We start from the raw sequence: 12,085 nt of genomic DNA on the forward strand, positions 1-12,085 counted from the left end.
GCATTTTATATAAAAACAATCGTATTAATTTTCTTATCGAAAATTGACCGACACAAAAATTTTATTTTATTATATTTTAAGATTAGAAATAAGTACTAAAGCAATTAATGTAATTGTTAATATATAATTAATAGGAAAAAAGATTCATTTATGGAATGAATTCATGAAATAAAGAGCTTGTTGTAATAACGCATGATGTCGATGGGATTGACAGTAGTAGAATCAGTGAATGCGCCGCTATGAGGAAATATACCGTTGCAATATCAACGCGCTTTTCTCATTCGCGAGGTCTGTCACGATAAGATTACGGCGCAAAGATTTCACGTGTTTGCGTACTTCGGAAAAATACACTCAGAGATAAGCTAAAATCAATATTTGTCGCGCATAAAAATGCAATTATTTTCGCGAGCGCTCGTCGATGATCATACACAATTGATTATTTCTCGATAACCGTTGACGAAACGGCTTTCCAGGACGACCTTTAACAGGTAGCTGTAACCACTCGTGAAAAGAAAAAGGTAAATTTGCTCAGCGTGAGACTCTCAAATCCACCATGTAAAATCAGTCAGGTTTAGGTGAGGTTTAGTATCCCATGCTCTTTCGAAATGTTTTGAATTCGAGCTACTTATTAGCCGACAGTACGCTTATCGAAGACGATTTTCTGAGAAATCAAGAATATATATCGTAAAAAAGATGTTTAAAATAATAGGGAATTATAAAAAAATTTTTTTATTAATATTATAATATATAATGCTAATCTATGATCACATTTTATTATATATTCTTTACAAATGTTTTTACACATAAAATTGCATTTTATAATTATTTTCTTATACAGATTATTTATAATTAACAATAAAATTTTAAAGCGTATAATGCAGATCAGTTTTTTTTTTTTTTTAAATTATATTGTCATTTTCTTATTATTGCAAAACTTTATCATTATAGAAAATATGTAAAAGGAATCAAGTTGATAATTAAGACTAGATCAGGCAAAAGTTGCGTCATCGAGAGTCGGTGTGAGGGTAGCATTAACCACCTATATTTGCGATTCGACGTGGTTGGCACCTTTCCAAGAAAGGCTCGTTCTAACACGTTGAGTTTCTTAGAAAGAGTGTGTCAGTGCATCGAAATTCTCTTCTTCCTCATCATTCCCTCATCGTCCCTTTCCAATTCTTTCTCTGCGCATCGTTATACGAGATTTTTTGGGTTTATTATTCGAACTTTCAGTTTTAAATACAAAACTTTGCTCGATCCGATTATATTTTACACGAACGATGGCATACAATAATACTGGATGTAGTGTGTAACATTTTAATATATATATATATATATATATATATATATATATATATATATATATATATCCTTCCGATATATAGTTTTTCTTTTATTCTCTATTTTATAAAGGAAAAAACTAAGGAACTAATTATTGATTTTTCTCAATTTATCTATTTATTTGTTAAATTTAATTTTTTTATCGTAACAAATATGTACTATAGAAAACATGGAAAAATTCATAAAATTATAACTCTTATTTCTTAATTTAATCTATTTATATCAAATCACATTGCGAATATGTTGAACTAGTATCTTACTTATTACGTGACGTAATCTAAGGACTGTCTTTATTGTCGTCACTCATCCGGATTTATCATTATTCGAGTGTTTTTATTCGATTTTGCTCGGGCTTATCGTGTACGATTCTACGATTCGTCGCAATCGTCAAAATGACGCGAATTCAATGCCGTATTGCATGCATCGATAATTAACCGATGCTGTCAAATAATCAACAGTTATTTCATCATATTATGTTCCGGTGATAAATCGACATTATCATGCAGTATATATTGCGTAATGTAACGTGAGCGGAAAAAATTAGATCACGCTTAATTCTGCACTTGAAGATTATAGTTTCGCTTTTTTGTGAACAAAAAATTTTTCGGCACACATTTCTCTCCAATAAAATATATTTTTCTATATAAGCAATTTTGATCACGTTTTTGTAATGCTTTAACTTGTATAAACTATTTTTTAAAACGCAATATAACAATACCGGAAACAACATTGGAATCGAATTGAGAGAAGAAAAGTTTTTTCGCGAAAATTACGTTCTTTACTCCAAAGCGCGATACGTGTACGTATGTATTATACATGCGCCGCTCGTGATGATATCGAGACTATGATAAAACAGCGTTCTGAAACATCATTGTGCCCATCATCTCCGATCAATTCAATCGTTAATTATCGCTGCAGCTGTACAGAAGAGCCACGAAATTATTTTGAACAGAGCGTCTATTGTCGTATCGCATAATATCGGGAAGTTGACACATCGGGAAGTCACTGGCGCGGTGCCAGGTATATATATCGTTACGTTGGGAAACTCTGACGTTGGTTCTGGACAACAACCCTGAATCCTTGAAACCCTTATGGTTTATTCACAGCGTTTCGTCGACAAGTAAATAACTCTTTTTTTTTTATGTGAAAGAGAAATATGAAGTGTTCATTCGTTATTTCGAATAATTTATTGGGGCTATTCTTGTTATTAGTTTATCTGAAAATATCGCCGATAGAGAAATATTTTTATTATTCCAAGAAAAAAAAAAGAAAGAAAAAAAATTATGAGTGAACATCGACAAGTACTACATCGAAAACAAAAATTTTTTTTTTATTTATCACATTTTCTCGATGTTCGTAAATGTCATCAAGAAGAAAGGATATTTTTACATCAGATGTTTTTTAACTATGTCTTATTATTATTAAAAAAATTTAGAATCTGATTCGATCATTTTGCCGCATAAAAACTTTATGTTTCCGTTATAAATCACGCCAGTTCGCCTGCGCGTTGATTAGAGCAAGAACGCCAAAGAGACGACGGTAAAATAAATAAGAATTTGTAAGCGAAAAGCATCGCGTAGACATTGACATGAGTGTAAAGGTTCCTCATGCATATTATATTCCCAGCATCCGTCGAGCAGCGATAGGAGAGACATGTTTCTGCTCAAATAGCCGCAACGCGACGAAGTCGTGCATATTTAATTAACCGGCGATAATCTCCCTAGGGCACTTGACCCCTCGATTGCCGTGAACTTTTCGTGTCAAGGCCGTGGACCGTTATTGCGTCTTTGACGATTTCATATTGCAACGAATGGAACATAAACAATAGCACGTGCGATGTTACGCGGAGGAAAGACGTAAACGGGTCTTTTCATATTTAAGAATACTAATATGATAATAATAATAGAAATCATTCAATTATCTTTGCACACGCATTTTAAAAGATATAATGAGGTTCTTTGTGTGTATGTTTGCGATGCATCACGAAAGGATAATTAATCAACATTTTACTATGAAATCGCCGACTGTGTTTGCTAGAAAAACAGGTCGGTCGATTGCACGATTTCGAGTCTGCCTTTATCACGCCGAAGATAAAATTTGATGACGTGTAAATTAACAACTGTATCGCACATTTGAATCATTTTTGTACGTCGGATTGCCGGACTCCGATTTGTTACGACATTTGTTTACGGGAGGAGAGGAAAAGGAAGAGAGGTGAGCCACAAGAGCGACATCTTATAAGAATTTTTTTTTTTTTTTCCTTTTATCGAGGACTACTTTTTTCTTATCTTTATCTACAAATTTACTACTATCGTCATTATTTTTGAGAATAGCAATTAAGAAGAATAATAATGTTTCAGTAAACATATGATCAATTTCTTTTTTATATTGGAAATGATTGCGTAATAAAATGACGAATTAGATAATTTTCAATTTTGCAAATTCATGATTCTCATTTTTATATAAATGTAATAGATTTAAATAAAAAAAGTATAATTTCTTATGACAAATGGGAATAATGGCCATAATTTGGTAACACTTCGTGTAATGGTGATGCATAGGTACGATAAAACATCCGCTTGACAAGTCTTGTAGAATTACTGTAATTTATAACTAACGAGCAAGTTAATGCGTTCGGGCTTGAAAAAAATGGAGCTAAATGCCAAACTTGCTCGGAATAATTCAGAAGATCGATTAACTTCCACTGCAACAGTTGCTTGCAATTTACAATGCAACCCCGTATGTGTATATCATTCTTCTCAAATATTCTGTGCTTAATACGTAACATTATTTTCTATTCGCAGCTATATATAGAACGTACAAATTGTTCTAATTCCAAGATATTAATATAAATCAAGGGATTGCTGCAACAATAACACGCTAAGGTACATAATGAATGAGGCTATCAATCTATCAGTACTTATTGGCATTCTTTTCAAAGAAATAACATATATTAGAGCAGTCTAGTAAACTTGAAATTATAATGAAAAATATATGTGAAAATTTTATATGAAGAAATATATTGTTATATAACAAATTGTTATGTAACAAAATTATTATATATAATATATTTAAATATATATTTTTAAAAACGTATTTAAGCTGAATATTCTTAAGCTGCTCGCGCTTGTCAAATTTATTTTACGTCGACTAAGCTCTCCAATTATCTTCGAAGTCCACCGTAAACCAATAGCAAATTCGGCAAGTGCATTGTAAGGGTCTAGAGGCAACTAACCTTCGAAGGCCCGGATAGCTCAGTCGGTAGAGCATCAGACTTTTAATCTGAGGGTCCAGGGTTCGAGTCCCTGTTCGGGCGTTTTTTTTTGCGCCCCCATCGAAATGTCATCTATTATTATCAAAGAAAGATTTTTATTTTGCTGCATACAAATTTGCACGATTTCGCCTATTCGGGAAGAAAGGTTATTCTCCAATAAAGAGCTTTTGATAGTTCTGGTATTCCAACGACGATCCCGAAGCGATAGAGAAAGAAAGAGACTTTAAGGGTAGTGATTTCGTCGTTCGCGCCATTTCATCTTTTCGAATCGTTCCATTATCTTCTCGAGTCCTCTTTCGCGTATTTGCTGCCGTAAAATGGGATATACTGGCACACCGCCTTCCATTCCGTTATCCAAGATATAGCGATTATTGACGCCGTTCCGTAACATAAGAGCGGAATTTTGCTGCAGGAGAGGAACGGAGTATGAAATTTCGCAATTCGGCGTAAATAGCAGTGAGATCTTTCGAGGATATGGACAAATATAACTGTTTGATCTTGGATGAATAACTTTTTATCGTTGAATTTAAAGTATCTCTTAACTTTACTTCGCTTTTATAGCCATATAATTTTTACATCAACATTTTATTCCATCTATAAGAATATTTTACGCGACTGCAACTTTTAATTCGACGATTTGTTAAAAATTATATTCATGCTATAAATCCTACAAGCATGGTTATATATTTGTAGGTTAATAAAGCGTAAGGGAAATATACTACGTGATATAAAAATATAATTTACAAGGCAGCAATTCTTTGCGCTATTAATCCCCATCTTCTGAAAAGCAATGAGTGACGTGGGATCATCGTGTCGATGATTTATACGCAATTATTTCGCAAAGGTTGGCACTCGATGCAGAGAGAATTGCACTTTTTCACGTATATTAATGACAAGCTTTCTTAGAGCGTTTTGTTTCTTTATCTATCGAGTTATAATCGATTGTAGCTCGACTGCATGTATTGAAATAAGTAAATCGGAAATTTCATTAATCAAGATGAAATTATAAAAAGGAAAGAGAAAAAGAAATTACATTTATAAATTAAAAAAAAAATTAAACTATTAAAAAACTTTACATTATTCACAATTATGCGTGAACTTTTGAAAATTGACCTAATAAGAGATAGCGAAAATATTTTATCAATTCGTCCGAACAAAAATCGTCATAAAAATATCCCGGAATCGATATATTCCTCTTGACGGAGGAAAAGATTAACGGTTAGGAGAGAAATTGCGCAACTTTTTTTTTTTACGAAAATTACATCATAATACATAATATATGACGGTCCTTGTATGTGTGGGACGTATAAATGCGTTGCACGTGGATAGGATTTACATATATGTAAATTATACGCACACGTGCGCCTCATATTTCTAACGCAGCGCGTGCTCGGTTGTACAGTTCCGCTTTCAAATCGCGAGAATATTCCGGTGGAAGCATACATTACGCACATCGACATATTCCGAGGTTAAGAGAAAGAGGCGGATAAATATGCGTTGGATATGCAATTAAGGATTCATTCGAGACTAAGCATATGAGAGGCGAATCCTTCCGGCAGACGCCTTCCTGACACTTTCACGCAAAGTCGCATATTAGAAGACGCGTATTAGCGATGTTTATACAGCAGTTATCGTAACGCAGTTAATTGAACCTACACAACACTCGATTCACGTCATCTTTTTATCGCTGCGCGAAAACGCTAAGCGTTAATTAATTATCAGCTGCCGCGAGCTCGAGACCGCCATTATAACGTTGCCGAATTAATTTTCCTTCTGATTATCCGTAATTGCATATTTAGTTGGTTGTTGTACGTATATATCATAGTAATGTAATATGTTATATATATATATATATATATATATATATGTGTGTAATTGTCAAATGTAATTTTCTATACATATACGTGTGTGTATGTATAATATGCATTTATGGCTATTGCATAAGTGATAATTGAGTGTTGCAGATGATTCATTTTGAATGTAAATTTGTGAACAATATTGGATTAGTGAATAATGCAAATGTCTGTATGTATGTACGTAGTATTTTCTCCTCTCTCTCTCTCTCTCTCTCTCTCTGTTTTTCACTCTATCTTTGCATAAAACATTATCGATTCCAACATCCGTGAATTTTGTATTGGAAATGCCTCAATCATTTTTATTTTAAATTTATTTTTTTTTTACAAAAACAAAATTAGTAGATTTTCAACATAAAAGAAAGAAAATATAATTAATTTTCTCTTTTATTCGATAATTTTGTACGTTAATTATTATTATTCTTTTTCTAAGTGATCAAAATTTAAATGCAAACAGACTGTAGTTTATGAAAAACTAATAATGCATGGAATAGTGCTGTGAATCAATTGGAAAGAGTTAAAATATAAAGCCGCTTTCGCGCGATAAGTTTACTCTACCGCAAATGTGTGAGATAAAAGAGTGCTATGTATTTTCTGTCACGTATACACAAAGACGATGTTCTAATTCCTTTGTTTAATACACTTCTCCAATCGTTACACTCCCACGGTTTTTCCGCCGTCGTTCGCCCTCTCATCCTCACCATCGCCGGCTTTTTTTTTCTAGAAAATGTCACATACACATGTCTCTCTACCCATATCTCCGTTCATTGGTCGAACTGAGATCCTCTGTCCTTTCTGTGAACTCGTTTTTCTTTTCTTCTCGATACACAAACTACACTGTGCAGGGTTCCATATGGTGTCATGTCGCGATCGAATTAAACTAGACCAGTTTATTTTCTTTTTGTCGATGTTTTTTCAACTATAAATATATGCGCTTCTCTATTTTTCTTCCCTTTCTATCCGTCCGGCCGTGAAAATTAACGTCATCTCGAAGTTAATTTGTATAAACGATACTATATATGTAGAGTGAATCGAGAGAAAATTATTAACATGTTATTAATTTTGTAAAATATCGAAATAATATATTTCTGCGAAAGTATATAATTTTTTAATTTAAGTATACCGATGTTAATTGAAATACCATATGAATAAATAAAGCTGTTTAAATACAACTTTCGCAAATAAATTCAGTTATTAAGCATATATTTAAAAAATTTTATACAATTTCCGTAGAATCATTTTTTTGTCATTCTTCACAATATCGCATTTAATTTTCATTTCTATCATTGTAATTAAACTGCTTCGCAAAGCAATTACCAGCGTTTTCGAAAATTTGGCTTTCATAGTGTTGTTAGGCTTATAAAAGTATTAAAATGCTTTTAAATTATTTGATTTCTATTTGTTAATACGATCGTGTCAAAATGTCAACAATTTTGCATAACATCGAGATACTCCTTTTAATAACGTTTTTATGCAATCTGATTTACGTTACACAATTATCTGAGAATATATACTATTATCTGTGTGAGACGATTTAAAAGTTACTGTTAATAATCGTTAGTTACTGTTAGTAATCGTTTTAACTCGCAAATGTATTTTTTTTTATATAATATCACGACATATTTATTAATTACGTATACTAAATATTCATGATTCTCAAGTTATTTTCTCGATGTTAAAAGTCACGCGTTCTAGCTATTCATTATGTTCTATGTATAGAATTTTTTTGCACAAATGACGTTTTATCACTCGGGGAGAAAAAAAACTTACTTTACCTAACTCGTAGATACAAACGGCGTGTTTTATGCAAAGAAGACTAGTTTGTCTTCCCGGACTCTTTTTGCTGATGAGATCAGCCGTCAATTATACCAATAATTATGTTAATAACTAATTGTCCTTGGCAGAGACCTATTATACGCCGTCTTTGGATCGTCTTTAAAATCGCGCGATTCCGCGATCGATCAGACCTTGTCAATCCTCTTCGTTTGCTGATCGATGTCAATCGGCGATCATCGGCTCTTTATTCGTGTCGCGATTCCTCAATGTCACTGTGTTCTTTCGGATTTCGATCGTCGACGATAGTTAATCTCATTCGCAACTGTAAATCGGCGCTCTTCACCGTTATCACAATGCGCTCTCGGTACTCGTTAATTACGTCATTCAATAAGAAACTGTCCGGTCGAGGAAATATCGAGCCCGTTTAAACGGACGTTGATGAAGAAAAACTGCTCGCGCGTGTTTGAAATCGCGGATGACGATCTTTTGGCGATATGTGTATATCTCGACATTTTCGCGAAACGTTGAAACGGCAGAAAAAGAGATTGGAGCTGTCATAGGCCGACGTTGAATTTATGGGAGCTGTGCATTAAAGTCCTGAATAGCCTTGTATCGAAGCGCTGAAATCGGTATAATTTTGACGAGTTGAATTTCCGACATTCGGAATAGCAAATGACCGTAACGCTCGTCGTGAATAAAAAGAAGCATTCCGATAGTATGAATACTGGGAAAATGAACCTGATGAAACACGTTTCCACGCTCGTCATGAATAAATAAATAGCAGAGATTAATTACGCGTATCGTTTGCATTGACATTGAAAATCGTCGCGAAACGATAACGGATTTCAATTCCTGCTGAGAAACTTAATAAATATTTTTCAAGAAACTTGTGTATGTTGTGTGTGCAGTTGAAATGATATTTGCGATCTTTGCGATACATTGTGATACATTGCGATCGAAATAAAAAAAGGCATCGGAATACAAATAATCTGACAGATTAATGTCAGAATCTTTCTCTCATGTATCCTCTGTTATCGAGTTACTCTTCGGTATCGTTTTCACAATAACGGCCAATGAGAAGACTGCACTTTCGTAATTTGATAGACGATTCCCACGGCGAGTCCTAGTATCGTGATCACGCGTAAATAATTCGCTTAATTAAAGGTAAACCGTAGACGCCCATACGTATTGTGTAACAGCGTCATGAGGATTCTGGGTGTTGGAGCGTGGGTATCATATCGGTCGGCAATCAATGGTATTCAACCCGTTTATTTACGAGCACGCGGGCATTTAAATGCATCCGAGCGATTGCCAGAAGACACTCCCGGCGATTGGTCGGTCGGCGCATTCAGGAGTCTCTCGCACTTCTCGTTCCTCGATGCGTCCACGTGCAACGAGATCGAGAGCGCATTCGGATCAATCCCGCGATCGTAAAACGAGAAACAGCCATCGATGCTTTTAAGAGAGAAAACGTTTATGGATTTCATTAAAATTACGGTCACGTCGCAAGCGATGTTGGCCTTTAACTTTACTCATTTCGTGAATTTTATCAACATCGATGAGCTTTATTATACATGCAAGAGTAAAGTAGACTAGAAGAGTCAAGCACAGTCGAGTATAATTAACTGTCCCACTCAATGCAATCCATTACGCGATTTCTTCTATTATAAGGTGACTGTGTTACGCCTAAGAATTTTAAGCGGAGCGGCTCGAAAGTCTTTCAACATTCCTTTCTCTCGGATGCGTAACGAAGGTTGTATCTCGATTTACGTTTTCCTGCCGGCTCGTAAAACGGCTTCCGGCGACACCTGCGTCCCCTCCGCAATTTAAGGGTGAGAGATAGAGAAAGAGAAACTTTATGAGCCGTGGCGAGATCCAGTCGTCGCGCGTAAAACGTTAACTGCTCTCGTTCCGGCCAAACGAAAGAAACTATCTCTATTTAATTCCGCGATTCTCTCTTTCTTCCGACGCGCGCTTCCTCTGTTCACGTTAATGATTATTCGGAGAATAAAGCGAAGTTTTCTCTCTTTTTCCTTCTCTTTCTGTCTCATTCTTAAAATACTTTTTTTTTTGTTTCCACGCATTTTATACGCATTTATATTTCCGTTTAATTGATCAAACATTTTATCTTATTTCCGTGGGAAACACTGATATGAATCACTTTATACGTGGAGATCTTAATAAAAATATATATTAATTATAAATTTAATGTAAGTTCCTTTAGGGATTCTCATGAAGAGAGTCAAACGAAAAAATCATGTTAATTTCTTTTTTGATTTTAGTACAATAGCGATATAATTAGCGATGTGAAATGTACGATTGCTTTATCTCCATATTATAAATTAATAAATTAGCGAGAGCAAAGATAATTCTTGGCGATGATGCAACATTGTCTCATCATGACTCACCGATGTATTTCGCGAAACGATAACGCTTTCCTGCGAGTTAATTCGCCAATTTGGGAACAATTAGCCATTTTTCTCTTATATAACTGGAACAATCGCTGGGATTGCGACTCTACGCGAATTTATAACACTTCTTTTATATTTCTTATAACATTTTTATTAGCTCTTGAATTTTAATTCGTTATCTCCTGCGAACGCAGCGAAAAGAAATAAGTAGTAGGTAAATTTACAGATTGCCATAAAAAAGGTGTTAAATCTTACATTTCTCACGGCTATAATTCGCAGATATTGTGTTATATTTTTCGAGATTACGGATTAAATTAGTGATTTTTAATTTATGAGCTACGAATATACAGCCGCATCTTTTATAGAATGTAAAAGTTATAATCTGTGACTTTATAAACTCGCAAATGTTTTTTATATATATATTTTTTTTATGTACACGGACGAGAACTTGGCGATGAAATCGAAGAACCTTCGAATAGAGAGGCTCAATTTATTCTTGTCGGATTAAAAGAGATCGCTCTTTAAACAGTAGCTTTGAAAAGACGAGTTAAGCGCGATTTTAGATTTCTATGACATCGTTGCGTGTCAAGAGACTTGTAAACTGAATGCACTATACGATATTTACTATTATACTATGATTATGGTTTATTTTTATTATATTTGTATTATTTCGACATCAGAATAATCTTAAGCAAAAAATTGATTTATCCTTTAATATTTTAATAGTTTTCCAGAAAGAGTTTTGCTACTTGCAACAATGTTAAATCTTACAAGTTAAATCCCTACGCTTTTCGAGACTAAACCATTCTTAGTCCCGAGAATATTCGTTTTCTTTTAAATATCCATGAGTAGTTTAAAGCTCTGAAGATCTTTTCGAACGAAGAATCGACAGTGTGATGGAGATTGAAAGTTTTAAAGAATTTGGAAATCTCTTCCGTCTCGATTGTCTCTATCAAGAATAACGTAATTACATTTATAATTATTATATTAAATATTTTCAACAGAACAATCTACGTTATTAATTATAATTTACGCTTATTTATTTACAAGAATAAATTTTTGAGAAAAAAGTGATAGATTATAAATTTATAATGTCAGGGATACGTAGAACAAGTTGAAATCATTTCAGCGATCGTTTCATCTGTCCGCTGATAAACCCCAGCGTCGAAAATCGAGCGAAGTGCATTTTTCGATATTATCTTCGTGTATTAATCGCTGCGTACAACTCGAGAACTTATGAGTTACGTATACGATATGTTGGCGCGAGCGTGAGTCGAGTACCGAGCGGCAATCTCGGCTTCTGGCAGAGGCCTGGCATTGCTCGAGGGAATACCGAGATGAGCGGAGTAGTAGACTGCTTGGTGCCAGCAGGCCATTCGAGTCCCTCTGCTCGCTTTAGTCCACGTCCGTTTCTTTCTTCCTTCCTTCCTTCC

General features: G+C 34.3%; 2 protein-coding genes and 1 non-coding gene across 3 annotated transcripts in view; 2 read left to right on the forward strand and 1 right to left on the reverse strand.

Moving 5' to 3' along the window:
• The window catches only part of LOC126856900 (sestrin homolog), a 172,542-nt gene that overhangs the window by 94,083 nt on the left and 66,374 nt on the right, over nucleotides 1-12,085 (forward strand). The gene's annotated exons all lie outside the window — the stretch shown is intronic.
• On the forward strand, nucleotides 4,582-4,654 carry Trnak-uuu (transfer RNA lysine (anticodon UUU)). Its single transcript has one exon. It is a non-coding gene; the product is annotated as a tRNA-Lys (tRNA).
• Nucleotides 4,889-5,177, reverse strand: LOC126857173 (uncharacterized). Its single transcript, XM_050606365.1, has 2 exons — nucleotides 5,161-5,177; nucleotides 4,889-5,018 (listed from the first exon to the last, which is right to left on the reverse strand). The coding sequence occupies exons 1-2, from the start codon at nucleotides 5,175-5,177 to the stop codon at nucleotides 4,889-4,891; spliced, it is 147 nt and encodes a 48-aa protein (XP_050462322.1).

The sequence above is a fragment of the Cataglyphis hispanica genome, chromosome 20 (assembly GCF_021464435.1).
Source record: "Cataglyphis hispanica isolate Lineage 1 chromosome 20, ULB_Chis1_1.0, whole genome shotgun sequence".
Lineage (NCBI taxonomy): Eukaryota > Metazoa > Arthropoda > Insecta > Hymenoptera > Formicidae > Cataglyphis > Cataglyphis hispanica.